The sequence below is a fragment of the Episyrphus balteatus genome, chromosome 1, assembly GCF_945859705.1.
Source record: "Episyrphus balteatus chromosome 1, idEpiBalt1.1, whole genome shotgun sequence".
Classification (NCBI taxonomy): domain Eukaryota; kingdom Metazoa; phylum Arthropoda; class Insecta; order Diptera; family Syrphidae; genus Episyrphus; species Episyrphus balteatus.
The window spans coordinates 127,037,353-127,059,155 of record NC_079134.1 but is presented as its reverse complement, the minus strand read 5'-3'; the positions used below and the strand labels follow the sequence as shown (position 1 = coordinate 127,059,155).

The following is a 21,803-nucleotide window of genomic DNA, read 5'->3' as shown; positions in this document are numbered from 1 at the left end:
ATAGCTTTCAAACTTATACACAAAATGTTTACTCAGTCAAATACTGAGTACCAATTAAACACGGCTAAAGCCAACAAAGTCGAAACTAATCAATGTTATCAAAGAACTAATTTCTGTAAATTTTTTTGGCTTCTATCTCCTTTGTTAGTTTTTTTAAGAAGAGAAGCGCAAATATTTAGTTGAACATTTTAATGACACGACATTCTCTTTATTCTATTTAAAGAGTTTTTTTTATTGCATTCCTTCATTACGTAAAGAATGAGTATAAAAATGAATTCAAATTTATTATATGTATTTAAAAAAATACGCCGATTAAAATTTTTTATTAATAGGAATCCATCAGAAAAATGTCGAATACTCGTATTTCTTTCTTGTATTCAGAGTTGGGGAGTAATCATTACATTTGTAATTAATTACTAATTAATTACAATGCAATTACTAGTGGAGTAATTGCATTGTAATCGAATTACTTTCCCATTACAATGGAAATGTAATTCGAAATGCAATTACAATTAAATTACCGTGTAATTTTATTGTAATTAAAACGATGAAATTACAAAAGTAATTGCATTGTAATTAAAATTGTAATTTTAAAGTAATTATATTTTAAAAACAAAATAAAACCAAAATCTAAACCTTCAACATTTCAAAGAAAAACTATGCCACATGCCACATGTAAAGGGTGGACCTACAGGGATGGGAGTTGTAACCAAATGTAGGTTAGAGTCCCCGCTACCTTTGGGCATCAAAAATTTTGTATTCATTTTTTTTCTTCAAAATTCCGATATATAGCCGTTGGAAGTTGGGGGCGCGAAAAAGCTTCTGGGAGCTGAACGCTTTGACCTAGAGACATGGGGGTGGTGCCATATGAAAGGTTATATTCTCAGCTACCCAATAGTGGTATAATCCGGTTTTTGGTTTTTGTTCAAAATTCCGAGATAACTGCGTTTGAAAGTTGGGGTAAAATTTTTTTTCGAAAAATCCCCGAACCTTTCAACGCTCCGCGAAGCTTAACCGCTTGAGAGCAATTTTTGGGAGTGATGCCAAATGATAGCTTGTGTCATGGGCCTACGCTTTGCACATTGTCAGATTTTTAAAAAATCATCTTCCATTTTAAACCACCGCATCATGCCTATTTTTTCAGAATAGGGCTTCACTTTTGTTTGACCTTTAAGTTCTCCCGGTTTGAAAACGCGTGCACCTACAGGGATAGGAGTTGTACCCAAATGTAGGTTGGAGTCCCCGCTACCTTTGGGCATCAAAAAAAAATTTTTCATTTTTTTCAAAATTCCGAGATATAGTATGTGGCAAGTTGCAAGTTCCATGTAGTTGCAAGTTCCATGTAGCAAGTTGCATGTGGCAAGTTTCATGTGGCAAGTTGCATGTGGCAAGTTGCATGTGGCAAGTTGCATGTGGCAAGTTGCATGTGGCAAGTTGCATGTGGCAAGTTGCATGTGGCAAGTTGCATGTTGCAAGTTCCATGTGTTGCATGTGCCAAGTTGCATGTGGGAAATTGCATGTAGCAAGTTGCAAAGCCATTGTTCCTGATGTACAACACAATACTTCAACCGTCGTCGCTCCCATTGAAAGATTTTCTTCAATTGCGGGCATAATAAATGCGCTGCGGTGAAATAAGTTATCGGACACAAACTTTGAAAAGTTTGTTTTGCTTAAAGCAATAATAAATTACCAGTAATTTTACTGTAACTTTTCGCGTAATATGATAATTGCTGTGTCTTATTATTCTCGTGATCCAGATCAAATCATATTGTTTTCATTTCTCTTACAAAAAAAAGCAGGATCTTGCTTTGTTATTGTATAGCTAACAAATAAAATGATCTGATCTAGATCACGGGAATAATAAAACACAGCTAATATTAATTAATTTATTGAATGATTTTGTTTCATTTGACTAAAATAAAATGTTTAATTTAATTTAGAAATTAATTTCAGAGTTTCAATTACAATATAATTACTTAAAAATTCCAAAATATTTAATTACAATGCAATTACTTTTGTAATTTCATAATGTAATTACAATAAAATTACACGGTAATTTAATTGTAATTGCATTTCGAATTACATTTCCATTGTAATGGGAAAGTAATTCGATTACAATGCAATTACCCTGTAATTACATGTAATGTAATTAACGATTCGATTACCCAACTCTGCTTGTATTCATAAGATAAATTCTTTAAATTACGATACGATTGAGTGCAATTTCGATATGCTATTTGGTACATCGATCTTTATAGTTAATCCTAAAATATCCAAATTAAGTTACGGTTAATTAAAAGAATCAGAGGGAATTGTAAGATATGATACGATTCATTTCAAATAATGTAATTTAACTGACTATTTGCGAAGCAGGAAAAATATTTATGGTTTATTAGGAAATTTTTACATATATGTAAAATAATTCAAATTCAAATTGAATTTTAACTATAGCGCATCATCAAAATATTTAAAATGTATATTTTTGTAAGTTATAATGAGTCTATTTTTCCTTGATGAAATTAAACACATTTAAGTGCGCACTCTTGTTTGTGATGAAAATGGCAATCTAGCTTTATTGAAGTTTCGTAAATAAATCTTAGTTCTTATCAAACAAAATTTAAAAAAAAAGGCAAAAAAGAAGAATAAATGAAAACATTTTTAAATAATAATGATAGGGTAAGTTAAGCCCGACACGCAGATAAGCAGTTCATACTTATAAAAATAATGATTATTGCTGAAGGTCTAGCTGGTAATCAAGATTGTTCTCTGTCAATGACACACGATTAAATGACATATCTGCATATTTTTTTCACGACCAGGGTTGTTATCTTTTTTTTATATAATTTTTTTTTTCAAAGTTACCTAATAAAAATAAAAACTACACTGAATACACCAAGTGCACATAGTTTGTCTTTGAAATAAAATTCACGGTTTTTATCATTAATGTTGGAAGAAATGAAAAAAAAAAAAAACCATGTGTGCAATTCACACGTGGTAGAAGTGAAACCTTCAAAAATCATTTTTTTTGCAAACAAAAAAAATAGAAAAAATCTACCTATTTTTATTCTTTCACCTTCAAATCCATGTTTTTTATATGACAACCTATATAAATTTTATATCATCTGAAAGCTTATTGTCTAAGCTCAAAATATATATGTATATCGATCAGGTCTATGACACATCTACAAAAAGAGCTAGAATTTTTTGAACTCGATCAATTTCCATCAAGAAAAGCGAAAAAACACGTATTATTATCTTCTCACGCTATTAAATCCATTTTCTAACAACCTATAACAACCTACACCATCCTAACAACCTATAACAACCTACACCATCTGAAAGCTTATTGTCTTAGCTCAAAATATATATATCGATTAAGTCTATGAGACATCTACAAAAAGAGCTAGAATTTTTTAAACTCGATGAAAGGACAATGGTAATTTTTGTATGGGAGCTGGCCCTGAGACCAATAACGATGAGTCATATGTCATTGGAAAGGTATTTTTGCGTAGATCAATTGTTTATATGGCGCCAAGACTCAATTCGCTGTGGGGAAAAAGTTATAGCCATAAATGTAGAACATAGTAAAAATAGGTAATAGACGGAGAGACGACCGCCGAATTACTGAGATCATACGGATAAGGGATAAAATTGGTGTCAAATGAAAGATAAGTTGATAGAGAAAATGAAAAAAATAGGGTTACCGCTTTTAAAATGGTAACTTCTATGTGGCAACCCCATTTTAAAAGAAATAATGGTATATTACATATCTTTGTAGTATGATCAAATAAGAACATTTTTTAAATGCCAAACGAAAACTTAGGTGGTGAAAAAATTAACAAAATAATATAAGAAATGTTGGCCTTCAAATATGGCAACCCTATTAACGTTAAAAAAAAAAAAAAAAAAAAAAAAAAAAACAAATCAAAAAATATTTTTTGAACAACAGATTACAATTTTGTATCCACTGAAAGGCTCAACTCTATACCAATCTTTAGCTGACAAAAAGACGAGCAACCTTACCCAAATGTTAAGAAACACAGAAAAACTATTACAAAAAGTATGGAATTTGAAAGAGTTGAAGGTAAGAAGATAACATATGATATCAAACATTTTGGCTGTAAAGTATTTCTTAGGATTTCCGTAAGGTTCCCGAGTACTTGATCGTCTTTTTGTCAAAAATACCTTCCCAATGACATATGACTCATCGTTATTGGTCTCAGGGCCAAAATTACCATTCTCCTTTCATCAAAAAAAAAGCAAAAAAAAACATTTATTTTTATGTTCTCATGCTATTAATTCAATTTTTTTGTTGGACAACCTATACAAAATTTTTTACCATGTGAAAGCTTATTGTTTCACATTGTATAATGATGCATAAATCTTATTTCAAAGATGTCTACAAGAGAAGTTAGAATTTTTTAAAGTCAACCATGTCGAATTTCCAGACTGAGATTACGGTACTTCCTCCACAGGTGTTTTGAGGTATGTTTCAATTTTTTCAATTTAAGATTGTGTAACTTGTAGAGCACGTACCGTTATGTGTGATATATCAAATAAAAGGTTATGTTATCAGCATGCGTATTAAAGTTAAATCAAATTTGTATGTGCACTAGATCAAAAGATATAAAGTGTGTTGGAAAAAAATATCTTTTTATCGTTATCTCCGAATTTTGAATATAAAATTAATAGAAATTTTGTACAATTATAATTTATTTTATTACCTATCTACAGTACAAATTTCATTCATCTATCTATTAAAACAGTATTAAAAAGTTATAACAAGTTGAAGTCGTGTCGCGTTTTCGTTTCATCTTGTTTCAAATCACTACGATACTAAAGAAGTTTTCACTTCAAAAATATTAAGTTTTTTTCTGTTTAAGTTACCACTAAATTTAGTCAACGGCAATATTGAGTCTTGCCTACTTAATCTAATGTGCCAAAGACAAGAGAAAAGTACCGCTTTCAATGTTGTTGCTGCTTAACTGAGCTTAGTCGCGATTGCTGATGATGGAGTGCTCTGAAATGCATTCAGGTTAGTTACGTGTTTGTTTATATCGTTTTGCGTTAAATGTAGTGTTTTTTTGTAAAATGTAATTTAAACAAATGTGTATCGACTCAAATGAAGTCATAATAAGGTGTAACTAAATTATATAAATACAATTTATTGGACTTCATGCCGTTCAACTCCGAACGTCGAAAAAAATAAATTGCACGACTGGGGGCGCACGTACTTGCTATTATGGTAAAAGTTACTCTAATGCTTAAGTTTTTCATTGAACAAAATAATTTAAAATTTGATATTTTCACGGAATTTCGTTAGTGGTGCAAAAAAAATAAAATCTGTTTTTATAAATAATTAAATGCCGTTTTAAATGATCTTTTACAAAAAACTAAGTACCTATGCCATTTTATTTCTAGTATAAAAGGAATTTTTAGAAAAAAATTTTCGAAAATCGTTAGAGCCGTTTTTTAAAAAAATAATTTTGTATATACATATGTATAAAAATTTTCTTACATTTTTCAAAAAAAAAGTTGATATGCAATTTTGAATAAATAATTAATTTACACATAAAAACAAAATTTCAAAATTTTTCACAAACTCGTTTCGAAAAAATTGATTTTTCAAAAAAAAAAATTTTGAAATATTTTTTAAAAATCCAAAAATGTGTTTTTTGAAAAATTAAAAATTTTTAAATAATGATTGTTTAAACGTTTCTGTATTAAAAATTTGGTCGAAATCTGTTTTGTCGTTTTTGAGAAATTCATAAATCCAAAAAAGCGTTCTATGGCAGGTACCGTTAATAACAGTACAAAAAATATTTTTTTTATTATCAAAGGAGGCTCTTATCTGTAACAGTAAGCAGAAAAATTTTAATCAAAATCGTTAGAGCCGTTTTTGAAATAAATCAACTTTTCTGTTTCCTTTATATGACAGGTACCGTTAGTTTTGGTCCTACAAAAAAAGTTCAATTTCTCCTCTAGGGAATCACCGAAAAACTGTTAACTACCAAGTTTAAAGAAAATCGTTTCAGTAGTTTAGGCTGTAGCTCGAGGTTCTTACAGACAGACAGACAGAATTGCAGCAAGTAAAAATGAAATGTTTATAAAAGAAATCCAAAATTGATGTTTTTTAACTTTTTCGATGAAATCGGTTAAATTTTTTACTATAAAACAGGGTTGTAAAAAATCAATTTTTTTTTTAATGCATTTGTTTTCCATTACAAATTGAAAAAAAATATTGCAAATTAAAAAAAATTGCATTAAATTTTTTTGTAGGTATTGCACCGAAAAATATTTTGCATTAAAAAAAAATTATTCCAACTAAAAAATATTTAATGCAAAATGCATTGAAAAGAAAAATTCATTGCAAATAAAAATTTTCTGCATTGAAAAAAAAAAATCAATGCAAAATGTGTGCATTTATTTTTTTTTAAGATTATTTTTTTTTTTTTTTAACATTCGTCGAATTTCTTACAATTTTGACTATTTGACCATATATTAGGTTGAATGTTATAATTGACATAGCTGAAGTATGGTCAAATAGTCAAAATTGCAAGGAATTAGACGAATATTTAAAATAAATACTTAATCCACATATTTTACATTGAATTTTTTTTCAATGCAGACAATTTTTTTATTTGCAATATATTTTTTTTAATGTTAAATATTTTTATTTGCAATAAAAATTTTATTTGCAATGTTAATATTTTTCAAATGCAATAACATTTTTTTTAATGCAAAATATTTTTAGTTACAATAAATGCAATTTTTTTTTTAATGCAATTTTTTTTCAGTTGCAATAAATATTTTTTTTAATTTCAAATGCTTTTTTTTATTGATATTTTTACAACCCTGCTACAAAATATTAAATCAAGATAACGTTTCTATGAAAGGTATACCGTTTATAACGATTTAAAAATATTATTTTTATTTCTTAAGTTGAACTTTACTAGCAACGGTATACTTAAAATCAATAGAGCCGTTTTCAAGAAAAACAAACTTTTCCATTTTGGTCATATGGCGATTACCGTTAATTTTGATTCTTAAAAAATTACGTTTCCTCTCTAGAGAATCTACCAAAACTACTAAGTTTGAAGCAAATCTCTTCAATTGTAGGGACAGACAGACTGACACATAGACAGAAACTCACATTATTCGCAATATCTCATTGTTATATCGTAGTTACACTGACTGTTTTTCAAATGTTTCCATTTCAAGGATAACGATTCACGATGATTGTAAGGCAAGAAATGTTCGAAACCGCATTTTTAGATAACCATATTCTTTGAATGTTGAAAGTTATACATATTTACAAAAACCATCAAAAGGGAGAAATAATTAGTTGCATTGAAAGCTACCTTAAACATTCAAGAATACCTAGGAAATATTTTTTGCTTGCCTTTTCGCGAAATATATCCTAATGAAAAAAAAAATTCTAGTTTTGAAAACAAAACATCGAAGCATTGTACATATATAGTAGGGTGTCTGTTATTTCCCAAAGTGATGTTTTCGGGGGAGACTTTATAACTTTATAACGGCTTTAAAAGCTTTTATTTATGAACTGGAAAATTTTTTAAAATATAAAATGTTTTTATACTTTTTTTTGACTTTGACCTCGAATATCTTTAGAATGGTTAGATTAATGAAAAAAGTTAACACATTCTTTTTTGTGGAGCAATCAATTTCCAACAAGAATATGTCATGCGCGTTTCTCTATTATAATTTTTCAATTTGTTACAAAATTAAGAACAAAAAACGAATTTTTACAGATTTTCTCGATTTTTGCACCTCTATTATCTATTCAACGGTTAGATAAACGAAAAAAGTGTATAAGGCCTTTTTTGTAGAGCGTTCAATTTCCTACAAGAATATGAAAAGAAATTTGTTAAAAAGTCAATTAATAAAAAAAATTATTTTTTTTTAGTAGAAGATTGATGTAAAAATGGAAAATTGCAAAGCGGAGGACCTTCCCATTAATATAAAGAGCTCATATTTGGTGTGTATATTCTAGAGGGGTCTAGCAATCGATTTTTCGGAGTACCAAATCAAAAAAAAGAATTTCGATTTTTTTGACCCACCCTAATAAATATATATATGATGTCATTTCTAAGGTGAATAATTGCTAAACAAAACCCAACAAAAAGATTGTAAATAAATCTTTTGTACTTCGAAAAAAATTAATTGAAACGTATAAAAACGGCAAAAAATTCAAATAAAAACTTAAAAAATCGTTAAAGATTAAAATTTTTTGACTTATACACACATTTTTGAATGCAATATTGTAAAACAACTTAAAACTAATAAAACTGCATAAAAAAATTTTTGTTATAGTTTGTGTACTTTGAGAAGAAAAAAATAAAACGTAAAAGCTGAAACTACAAAAACAGCTAAAAATTTCAAAATTCGAAATAAAATATTAAATACTTTGAGAAGAAAAAAAAATAAAACGTAAAAGCAGAAACTACAAAAACAGCTAAAAATTTCAAAATTCGAAATAAAATATTAAAAAAATTTACAACGGGAAATTTTGAATGTGATTTTTTAAAGGACTCATTTTCCTACCACAATATGCTTTACATCGAGAGAAAAAAAAATTGAAGTAAAAGTTAAAAATTTCCCATACTAATTTGTATGGGGAAAGTATGACCTTATTTAGGTCCTAATCTTTCGATTAAGGGGTTGTCTCCCACGAAAACATCACTTTGGGAAATAACGGACACCCTAATATATAGCTACTTTATTATAGCTACATAAACCTCCATAAAAAACAAAATGAAAACATGTAAGAAGAGCTCCGCTTGCTTGCACATACAAAATAAAAAAAAAACAACGCGAGCTTTGAAACAAAAAACTACTCCCACATTTCCATGTCTTCATTAGAATTTTTTCAGGAATAGACAAGCTTTTAATTTTAATTGAAAATGAGTCTACCTGCAAACTGCATGTTTGTTAAATCAAAAAAAAAAAAAAAGTTGCAAACAAAACAACCACTCAACTCATAAACCATATGCTTGATAATTTTTCAAGTTAACCTACATTTTTTTGTAACAGCAACAGCAGCCTTGGCAACTAGATAACACTTACTTGCGTACTCATATGTACAGTGACATTTCAGGTATTACAAAAAAAAATTAAATCCTACCTGCATTGAATTGCTTCTTGCAAATGAATTTCGAAAAATTCCAAAATACGGTAAAATGCTACCGTAACCTCCTCCACCACCACTACCACCGCTACCACTCGAATTGTTATAAGGCCTCCGATTACGATTGTTATCAATCTGATTATTATTGTTACTCGGATTAAGGGGTGACATCTCCGAATAGGCCCGCCCGATATCTCCAATTGGAACACGCTGCTTCATTATGAGCCAATAAACAATTCTCATGGAACACAAAAAAAAAAAATCGAACAAAATTTTTAAAAAAAATTTATTTCGCGATACTATTTTAATCGAATAGTATAATTTCAAACACTAATCGACAGTGATTCGAAAACATCTCAACTTGTCGACAAGCATAATTTGTTCTTTCTTATATTTGATTAGGTATTCAATTCTAAATCTATTTATAACATTTGCATCCCCAACTGCGGTTGCATGGTGAAGGTGATGTGTTTTGAATTAATTACTTGTCGTTGCACTTTATTGGTGTTTTTTTTTTTTTTTTTCAAAGTTTATTGCAGAGTTTTGACATGTGCTTATGCCGTGAATTTTTATTACACTAACAGAAAACACTTCGTCGTCGTTCGTTATGAAGCTGACGACTATATTGTCAGCCGGCTGAACTTTGTTTACTGATCTCGCGCACTGATACCACCGTTAATCATACCACACATAAGCTCAACTCAAATTGGAGAGATATACCTTTTCTGTAAAAAAACAAAAATAATTAAAACAAAAAAAAAACAAAAACAAAAAAAACATGGATGCGCGATAGTGTAAATCGCAATGTTGATTTATCACCGCAACAATATAACATAGGGGTTAAAAGGGAAAAGACTTCTTCATTGATTAGCGGCTGAAGCTAGAAGCTTCTACACTACAGTTCGTTTGCTTAGGTACATTCTACTTATTAAAGAAAAAAATAACAGTATAAGTATTTTAAACAAATTATTGATTCTGCACCAAGTAAGATGTAATCTCTAAATGCCAAGGCTGAATACTTGTCTATTTATTGACAGTAAAAACGACAAATTCATGTCTTGCCATCACTTTCTTTAAATCCGGGGAAGAACTTAATTTTTATTCGAAGAAATTTTTTTTTTTTGCATTTGCTGATTGCAACAAAACGAATGGCGCGATATTCTGTAGAATAAAAGGGTAGATAGTTAGGTGTGTTAAAATGCTAATGTATGGAATTTTCAAATGTAATAGCTTTTAAAAGTTACATTACTTATCAAAAATAAATCCTGCGTTTAAAATTTTCATTTTAATTAGGTAATATCTTTGGCTCGCTCAAAATATAAGAAGAAATCGAAGAAATTTGAATTTTTAGAGATTTTTGAAATATATGTTTTTTTTTAACTGCGCGCCGTTTGGATACAAAAACAAATATGTTAAATATTTTTAGGCTTTCACGTAAAATATTATTACAAGAAATAACTTTTAAGCTTATTAAGCTTGGAATTGAACACTTGCTAAAGAACTTGCAAAATGATAAGCGAAGGAAAAAAAATCATTTTTTTTATTTAAAATCGTTTTTTTTTTTTTTTCTTAACAACTTCAACCGATTTGAGAGAGCCAAAGACGATATAATTTTTGTTTACATATTATTAAACCTTAGACCCTAATAATACTTTTGACCACTATTACATTGCAAAATTAGAGTACTTTTTTTCGGCCATTCAAAAGTGACACACCCTACTAGATAGTAATGTGGGACACAGTAGTGCACAACCAAATTCCGTAGAAACTTTGGCACTACACGCTTATTTAGAGGAACCAACTCAGATCCTTTCTAATCCCTTTGAATTTTTATAACAAATACATAAGTCAGAAATTTTATACTCGCATTCTTTGTTGAGCTTGTAAAATTTAAAGGTTTTAAAAAAATTCGGGCACTTAGCACGAGTATTTTTTTAGATACAACTTTCACTCAATGACAGCTCATCAAAATTATGAGACATTTTTCGTTATAGTAGAGACTTGAAATTTCGAACAGTGATAGGTTTTAAGATTTCTTACTCAGGGGCGTTAATTATAATTTTTGTAACACTGCACTTTTTACTATCGTAGAATCTTTAAACTTAGTAGAATGATAGAAAACAAAATTTTAAAGCAATTTTCAATAAAAAAAAATATTACATTTTAATACATACTTCCAAAATATTAAAATTATTATTAATCTATTTTGTATAAAATGTCAATATTTAAGTATTTAGTTTACTACTTTTAATTACAAAAATTATTAGAAAATAACCTCCTTGGGTAAAATTCTAATCTTTTATGAATTTTAACACCGCTGTATTAGATTTTAATATTTTTGTATTACATTTTAATATAATTGTATTGCATTTTAATATAACAATTGTATTAAAGTATAATAAAATATAATAAAATATAAATAAAACAAATTTATTAAAAACTAATATAAAAAGTATTAAGGCCCATTTGCTGAAACGAGTCTTAAATAATTATGTGAAACATAAACCCTTAAATTAAACATAGTGGTTTGCACAAACTCAAAATTGGGTCATAAATTGCTCTAAGTTTGACATAACTTAGGGGGAAGAAATAGTAGAACTTAAGGGTTTTATGTTCTATTTAAAGTATTTTATTGACCAAAACAGAAAGAACGCGGCTTCAAAAATTGATGCATGTGGTAAAAAACGAAATATATTTTCAATTTAATATATATTTACTCACATTCATTAACATTAACCATTTACCGGTGGTAAAATTTACAACACACATTTTTGAAACACTGTTCACTTTTTGTTTTTATATTTTTATTAAGATTTTACATGGCACAAACTGTGGCATGTAAAATCTTATTGCCGATCAAAATTCATTTGCAATGTATGCATTATGCTTCGAAAAAACACAAAGCGCCTTCAAATTAGTACAAATTTACAATTTTTAATTTAATTTTTTTTTTTTTTTTTTAAAGGTACCTCAAACATCGAATTTGTTCTATTTTAAAATGGCTGCGGCTGTCGTTTGATTAAAATTGATAAAAATGTGAAACAGTAATAATGGTGATATTTATTGTTTTTATTTTATATTTTTATATTATCTTTTAATAAAATTCTTATTAGATATTAGGGCGCTTCTTATATGGTTGAAAATTTTTTTTTTTTCGATTTTTTAATGGGACACCCCTGCATTATGTTCTATCTTTTTTTTTCAATCTTTTAATAAACAGTCAGTTACCTGTCTGACGAATAAAGATATTAGGCTCATAAACAATCAGATAAAAACATTGAATTTTTCAATTAAGAAAGATCACTTAGGCCCAATTTATTGACTCTCCATTAAACTTAAATCTCCATTAAAAAAGGGAATTTTAAAATTAAAAACAAAATTCGTTTAATTCAGTCTCTGTTAAGGATTTTTTTGAAGTTTGAAATCATTAACTAATTGAGCATTAAATTTAAAAGTCCTTTTAGTTAAAAAGCCAAATTCGACCTTTTAAGAGGGATTTTTAGAGCAAATGGAGGTTTAAAAAAGGATTTCTATTTATTCACTCTCCGTTAGCGTCAAATGTCATTTCAGTTATTAGGTGTGTTTTTTATCTATATAGATTTTGTGCAAAAAAACGACATCGGGATTTTTGAAATCCATGCAAACATTTGGCACCACTGTACATATACTTTGGCAGCTGTCTGTCAAAAGTGTTGCTTTTGTTTTTTTTTTTATTTTAACTCCGAAGTGGGAAGGCCATTACATCCATGTTGGATGCAAACAAAAATTTTCATATGGCCATGGCATCCATGTTGGATTCAAAAAAATTGTTTTTTCACAAAAAACCAAAAATTATCTGTATATTCTTAGCTACATTTTAAGACCATGACCATTAACATTAGTTGCGTCGTTCTTGTGTTATAAGCGTTTGAAGGTAGCCATATTGAATTTTTTTTCGATTTTTTAAAAATTAAATGTGAAAACTTTTTTATTTTTATTTCTAATTTTTCGAAAAAACTTTGGTAATTTTATATACACATCTGTTCAACAATCTTATCAGGATCCATTTAAGACTTTTATCTGAAAAGTGCATTGAGTATATCTCGAGATATTAACATTTCAATGCAACCATGTCAAACAAATTTTTGATTATTTTTTTCTATGAGAGTTTTTTTCAAACCTCTTTTTCTCCGCTTTTTTTTTTTAATATTTTCAGATATTTTTGTATGAACACAACAAATAAAGTACCTTGGCACTACTGTTTTTATCGAGAGAAAGTAAAATCTGGATAATTATCTGGATTTTTCAAAAATCTATACAGATAAATTTTTTGTTGTTTTTAACACGTAAATTGTTTTGATTTCAAAAATCTCGATGTCGTTTTTTTGCACAAAATCTATATAGATAAACAAAAAAACACACCTATTATTTCATTATTATTTTATTTGAAAAAAATTTGTTCGTGAACAAAACAAAAATTATGTATGTACATTAACAGTCCAGCATAGAATATTTTTGTAGGGGCATTATGTAGGTATTTATTCATATGTAGGTATTTATTCCATAAATAAGTTACAATTTAAAATGACTACGGCTCGCCAGAAATTTTTTTTCTATGTGTATGACGTACATATGAGGGTTAAATAGACAACACTTCATTTAAGATTTTTCTCATCTACTTCGCCGAGCGCAGGAGAAGCATATATAGTAATAGATCTACCAGAAACTAGATCTTCTTCACTTTAAAAGAATCACGAGGTAAAACTAATGAGATGCTACATAATGTAATCATCCCAAAACATTGCAATTGTAACAGTCTTTGGTTACCACTGATGGTACATATATCGTTATTCTTGTCAGTGTGCTTTCGCCTGGCGTTTTACGGCTCCAAAATACTTACGGGCCATAGCTTTTATGTTTTTTGTATTGTTTTTCCTTCCTTCAAATATTCAAATTAAAAAAAAATTGATTTCACAAATTTCTGCTTTTGACAGTTTTATTTTTCAAAAACTAAAAAATCCCTCGGATATTTTTAATGGAGTTTTAAATTTAAAGTTTCCATTAAAAGTAAAGACTTTAACTAAAGTAGAGTGAATTAAATGAATTTTTTAATGATGTATACTTAAAGGCGTCAATAGTTAACAACGCTGTTAACTAAAACGATAAATTTCAAAATTTAATGGAGGCTCAATAAATTGGCACTTAGTTAGCTATTCTACAGAATAACACAAAAAAAAAATGTCGAATTCAAAAATATTCAAAAATTTTTATTCCGCTGTATTTTTTATCAAAATTTCTTTCAAAACAGCTAAAGATTTAATATAAAGTACTTAATTCTGATAACAAATTTTAAAATTTTGGGAAAAAAAAAAACAAAATTTGGTGTATTTTTCAAAACTTTGAATTGTGGTAGCGACCCCTAGAACGTGTGTAATATTTTTCAATATTTTTTTATGAAAAACTGAAAGCACTTATTGAAATTTGGAAAAAGACAAGATATTACTGACATTATTAAGTATTGAAAAAATTTTGTTTGAAATGAAAAAATAACAAAATGGCGGCTCTGGAGCCTTTCAAAGTTGACGCCTCTAGTTTACGCCGTGCATTGGTCCAGGTCCAGGAAATCATCTTAAATCAAAAAGGAAATTTTTTTCCGTTAGATGATATTAGTACGCATTGCATGAACCTAAATTTTTTTTTTTAAATGAAAAATAAAAATTAGAAATAAAAAAAAACGAAAAAATAAACATGTTTTTTTTACAAAGAAGTAGTTAAAAAAAATATTTACTGCACAAATTTAATTCAACTTTTAGGTTCATGTTGTGGCTAATAAGTTAAGGAGTAATTTCCTTCAAATTTCAAGTCGATAGCTTCATTAGTTTTTGAGTTACATTGCACGGCGCGGAAAAAAACTAGTTTCGAAAAAAATGCGTTTAAAGTTTTCGTTTTCGTACTATGTTAGGTTCGGAGCGCATTGGTTTCGGGACTATCTAGGCACTTTTGAGGCTTCATTTAAGGCTAAGACCACTGAAAATAGTTTCTTCGGTTGATAAATAAATTTATTACGCAAAAAAAAAATAATGCAAAAATAAAAAATTCCAGAGGGATTTCCCCCCTTAACAACGACGACGTTAGAGCTATTCTAATTCTAGATTCAAATTAAGAAGGTCAAAGGCCATTAGAAAAGTATAATTTAATTTCTATGAAAAATTATTTCTCGCCAATATTACTGCCATTTACGGAAAAATCGATCTTAAAAATTGTTTTTTTGTGCTTTTCAATTTTTCTCAATATTTTCTAAAACAAAAGTCTAGTTTTTCTAGACAATCGTAAATAATAGGTTTTAATCTCAATATTTGCATTCCAAACTTTTCAAAAATCAAAAATTTTTTTCGGTAACTTTTTTGTTTGAAAAATAGGCTATTTTTTCAAATTAAATTCGTCAAAAACCCAAAAATTAATTTTTTGCTCAAAAAAAAATTTAAGTAGGTAGATAGAAAATATAACAAAGTAATTTTTGACCAAGTTTTGTTTAAATCCAAACATTTTTGTAAAAGATAAAATTAAAAAATAAAAATATGTAATTTTTGATGGTTTGTATAAAAGTTGTAGACATTTTTACTATCTACAACTTTTGCTTTTAACTTTTTTCGATAGAAGGTCTACTTTTCACAGAAATCGTAAAAAAAACACGATTTTTGACACCCACCCCACTTTTTCGACTTTTCGACTAAAGAATATAATATTTTGTTGGTGTTTTCCTTACCGTTACTTATTTTTGGTAGCCATTGTAAACGTGTTTCACCCGCGATAGTTTCGAATTTCAATTTCTCTTTGTATTTTTTCATTGTATTCTTACTTATTTTTCATGTTTTAAAATTATTGATTTAACGTCATTCGATATTTATGTAAGTAAAAAAATGGTTTTATATTTTACTGGACATATTATGCTTCTTTATGTTTTATGATTTGGTTTTATACTATCTTAAGGCTAGAAAAGTTAAGATAATACAAAAAAAAAAAAAAAAATACGAATTTCCCATTTCAACTTACAAAATATTTAAAAAAAAAGGATATATTCAAGGTTTATAGTTAAACTTTTCAATAGAAAATCGTATATCTAATCAACTGAACCGCATTGTAACTCATTTGCTTTTATTATTCGGCCTAGTGATGTGCAATATTGGATGTAATTAAGCAACAAGCTGATTGTTCAATTGCTGAATAGGATTTTGATTGATTGATAGATGGCAGATTCAGAGTTTTTTACAATTTAATAGGTAGATTAGGTACTATATACACATAACATGAAGTTGACATACCAAAGCTATACCTATACATAGAAAGCAATAAGAGTATACTTAACTTATACTACATACCTAATATTGAAATTGAATTGAAATTTATCTACATTTAAAATATGGAGATAAATCTCGTGATTCGGCTAGCAAAAATGTATACCCGATATGTATGTAAATATATAGCACTTATTTGTATTGGAGCATTAAGTTCATTGAGAATTAATTAGAATTAAATGCTACAAAAAATATTTATTTATTTAATCCGTTAATAGCCTAACGTTAGAATTTAAAACTATTTATGTACATACAATTTTAATAATAAAATTTTACCTAAAAAATAAATAATAACTATAATATGGGGCATTTCACGTGAAACCAGCAGCGAAAAATGTGGTGGGTCGTCAAATTTGTTCATATTTGGTATATGTATTCCTTAATCGAATTAAAAAATACATCTGGACGGATTTTGAATTTTAAGCCTTGATAGCGGAGTTATGGGCTTCTAAAGTTTTGGAAAACTCTGGGAAGAGTTTATTTGAAAAATTTATATAAATTAAACGAAGGGGTAACAAAATTATTTTAATGATGGATTATACGCAAAATTAGACGTGCTTTTCAAATATGAAATCTAAACCGGAAATAGATTTATTTTTTCGACAGAAAACCGGAAGTTGGCACTTCAAATCCAAATTTAAGAAACTTCGACCATTTTGATATTTTTTTAAATAGTCTTAAAATAAAGCTTATACAATTTAGAAACTACATGCCAAGTTTCAGAGTGGGATATCAAGCCGTTTAGAAGATACATAGGTTTTAGTGAGGGGTCTTCGTGCATGTAAGACCGGAAGTACCCAGTTTTCTCTGCTCTGACCCAGCAGTTTGTACCACCCCCAAATTTTTTTTGCCCATTCGATAGAGCATTGGCTGAATATCATTATCCTGATTTTTCGCACTCGCGAAATTCACCTTTCAGCCGCCATCTTGGATTTTAGTTTTTGTTGAATATCTCGATTTCTATTTATCCTACATAAAAGTTGTGTATGCAAGAAACGTAGGAAATTCAATTTCGCGTCTTTATGTTAAGAGAACTTTTTCGATATTCCTAATATTAAAAAAGTTGCAAGCCAAAAAAGAAAAAAAAAACGAAAAAAATGACAATTTTAAAGTTTTGAGCACTTTTTATCAAAATTATGAAAAAAGGTCCTGAATTTTCTCTTGTAACATAAATCTCTAAAATACTTACTAATCATTTAAAATTCAATATTTGTTAAAAAAAAAATTAAGAAAAAAGTAAAGATAAAAACACAAACAAAAAAGAGCATTTTTTAACAAAAAAAGTTTAATAACGTTTGTGTTTATAGCGTTACAAAAAAAGTTGTATAGGAGAGTTGTAGAGAATTTTAAGGAATAATCTTTCCTCGGAAGGTTTTTTCATAATTTTGATAAAAAGTGCTCAAAACTTTAAAATTGTCATTTTTTTCGTTTTTTTTTTCTTTTTTGGCTTGCAACTTTTTTAATATTAGGAATATCGAAAAAGTTCTCTTAACATAAAGACGCGAAATTGAATTTCCTACGTTTCTTGCATACACAACTTTTATGTAGGATAAATAGAAATCGAGATATTCAACAAAAACTAAAATCCAAGATGGCGGCTGAAAGGTGAATTTCGCGAGTGCGAAAAATCAGGATAATGATATTCAGCCAATGCTCTATCGAATGGGCAAAAAAAATTTGGGGGTGGTACAAACTGCTGGGTCAGAGCAGAGAAAACTGGGTACTTCCGGTCTTACATGCACGAAGACCCCTCACTAAAACCTATGTATCTTCTAAACGGCTTGATATCCCACTCTGAAACTTGGCATGTAGTTTCTAAATTGTATAAGCTTTATTTTAAGACTATTTAAAAAAATATCAAAATGGTCGAAGTTTCTTAAATTTGGATTTGAAGTGCCAACTTCCGGTTTTCTGTCGAAAAAATAAATCTATTTCCGGTTTAGATTTCATATTTGAAAAGCACGTCTAATTTTGCGTATAATCCATCATTAAAATAATTTTGTTACCCCTTCGTTTAATTTATATAAATTTTTCAAATAAACTCTTCCCAGAGTTTTCCAAAACTTTAGAAGCCCATAACTCCGCTATCAAGGCTTAAAATTCAAAATCCGTCCAGATGTATTTTTTAATTCGATTAAGGAATACATATACCAAATATGAACAAATTTGACGACCCACCACATTTTTAGCTGCTGGTTTCACGTGAAATGCCCCATATGTTAAAAAAGTTTTCTTTAAATGTTTTGCTTTTGACATTGTCGTTTACAGATGAGATCAAAAAGTAATATTTATTGAAGACTGAAATCAATTGATTTAATGGGCTATTCACACCATAATTTGTTCTGCTGAAAATCGGACATAAAGGCAATTGTCTTCTTATGCTAGTTTGACTATAGCTGAAATTTAGACGACGCAGAGTTGATGGACATATTACACGGTGTTACAAAAATGAGGTTTTAAAATATACGCGAGCGGAGACCTATCAGGTTTTGTAGAGCTAGTCGAGCTGAATACGAAACAGTATTTGAAAATCCCCTAACACCCCCAAAATCTGGAGTTACGGGCAAAAAACGGTTTTTTGTACCTTCACCCATTGAAAAAATTGTAGCTTCTACAATTTTTTACCCATTTTCGATTTTTTTACAGTTTCTGATAGAAGATAAATATACCTTTTTAACAAGGTATAAAACATGTAACTCGGTTAAACCACTTAGAATTTATAAGATGTCAAAGTTCAAAAATTCAATTATTTTTGTCATTTGCCCAACTTCGGCATCAATTTAAAGTATATGTTTTCAAAACAACATGCTATTTAAAAAATATATTCTAAAACTATATCTATTTCCCAATTGATCGAGGTATTTTTTATGAAAATCACTTCAAAATTGGCTTAGAAAAAAAAAATTTTCGATTTCAACCCAGATACAGAAATTCGAACTTTTAGGTATAGAACAAAAATGTTGTTTCGGCACGTAGTAAGATAAGTTGGGCGCCAAGATTTGATTAAAGGTTTTTGTAGAGGAGCTCAATACAAACATTTTTTTTCTTTGGGAGGGGGGTCTATCTCCCCCCGTTTAGGTGGGAGGGGCATTTTTCTAAAAAAAATTATCAAAATAAAAAAAAATTATTAAAAAACAACGGCACCACTTACAGTAATAAATGATACCATTTCCAAAAGGCAAAATTGTGCATTTGGTTCTAATTTCTAAATCAATATAATATTACCAATAGTTTTTGAAATAATCGATTTCAAAGTTAAAAATAGGCGAAAAATTTTGTTTTAAAACTCATTTTATACTATTTTTGTCCAGACTGTAAATTTTAGTAAATAAATTACTTAAACAGAAAACTGCCTCAATTAATTCTATATCGAACAGTGAAAACTATATGTTTCTATGTCTTCTAGTTTTTGGGAAAATTGAAAAATTATTTTATCAGATTTTTCTTTTTTCAAAATATTTTTTGTTTTTATTTGTTTTTATTTTTCAATTTTCTCAAAAACTAGGAGACATAGAAATATATAGTTTACACTGTTCGATAAGGAATTAATTGAGGCAGTTTTCTGTTTAAGTAATTTATTTACTAAAATTTACAGTCTGGACAAAAATAGTATAAAATGAGTTTTAAAACAAAATTTTTCGCCTATTTTTAACTTTGAAATCGATTATTTCAAAAACTATTGGTAATATTATATTGATTTAGAAATTAGAACCAAATGCACAATTTTGCCTTTTGGAAATGGTATCATTTATTACTGTAAGTGGTGCCGTTGTTTTTTAATAATTTTTTTTTATTTTGATAATTTTTTTTAGAAAAATGCCCCTCCCACCTAAACGGGGGGAGATAGACCCCCCTCCCAAAGAAAAAAAATGTTTGTATTGAGCTCCTCTACAAAAACCTTTAATCAAATCTTGGCGCCCAACTTATCTTACTACGTGCCGAAACAACATTTTTGTTCTATACCTAAAAGTTCGAATTTCTGTATCTGGGTTGAAATCGAAAATTTTTTTTTTCTAAGCCAATTTTGAAGTGATTTTCATAAAAAATACCTCGATCAATTGGGAAATAGATATAGTTTTAGAATATATTTTTTAAATAGCATGTTGTTTTGAAAACATATACTTTAAATTGATGCCGAAGTTGGGCAAATGACAAAAACAATTGAATTTTTGAACTTTGACATCTTATAAATTCTAAGTGGTTTATCCGAGTTACATGTTTTATACATTGTTAAAAAGGTATATTTATCTTCTATTAGAAACTGTAAAAAAATCGAAAATGGGTTAAAAATTGTCGAAGCTAGAATTTTTTCAATGGGTGAAGGTCCAAAAAACCGTGTTTTGCCCGTAACTCCAGATTTTGGGGGTGTTAGGGGATTTTCAAATACCGTTTCGTATTCAGTGCGACTAGCTCTACAAAACCTGATAGGTCTCCGCCCGCGTATATTTTGAGTGTTACACCGTGTTATTAAACCATTGATTAATTTGACAATAAAACAAAGCTGAATATATTTTCTATGTTGTAAAAGTGAAGGGAGATTTATAAGTAAGAGTCTGTGAGAATAGGGTGGGTGTATGGATCTTTGGGACCATGGAAGAAAACGAAGGCAAAAACGCAAAAACCTCCTCTGTATACCTTCAAGTCTATTTATATGAACAGAATAGTAAGGAGCCCATATTACGCAGCCGTATTCAAGTACAGGTCTAACAAAAGAAATATAAAGAAGCTTGAGGACATAGGGATCACAGAAATCACGAGAAAATCGTTTGATAAAACCAAGAATCTTATTAGCTTTTTTTACTATAAAGTTATAATGGTCAGTAAACGTCAACTTAGTGTCAAGAATAACTCCTAAATCAGAGAACTCGGAAAGTTTACAGAGAGAAGAAGAATCTAAAATATAATTATAAGTTATAATTGTTTTTTTGCGTGAAAAACACATAGTTTTACATTTGTCTATATTCAAATAAAGTCGGTTAATATTGCACCATTCCCTAAATCTATGTAGATCTTCTTGAAGCTGTGAGCAGTCATTAATTGAGTTTATAATTTTGAAAATTTTAATGTCATCAGCGTAAATTAAAACAGACGAGTTTTTTATAATGGATGTTATAACCTAACAAAATCAAGGGAAATGACGTTTTAAATGAAAATTTCAATTTGAATAAGGGAGAGGAAGGGAGTCAAATAAAAATCTAAAAAAATTAGGGAAAATTTTTCTCAGTATTTCCAAACGTTTGGCGGCTATCCAACTGCATGTCCCAAATAAGGACCACCCTAATGTATATGTTTTAATTTTTAATTTCGCCGAATTTTTAAAC

General features: G+C 28.6%; 1 protein-coding gene across 3 annotated transcripts in view; it reads right to left on the bottom strand.

The window, feature by feature from the left end:
• The window catches only part of LOC129906170 (kinase D-interacting substrate of 220 kDa), a 106,549-nt gene that overhangs the window by 68,290 nt on the left and 16,456 nt on the right, over positions 1-21,803 (bottom strand). Inside the window, exon 1 of one of the 3 annotated variants that reach the window (XM_055981839.1) lies at positions 9,146-9,834. The exons of the other annotated variants lie outside the window; for them this stretch is intronic. Coding sequence (XP_055837814.1) covers positions 9,146-9,391 — 246 coding nt within the window. The 5' untranslated portion in view covers positions 9,392-9,834. Of the gene's footprint in view, positions 1-9,145; positions 9,835-21,803 lie in introns of those variants that run through there. 3 annotated transcript variants of the gene reach the window in all.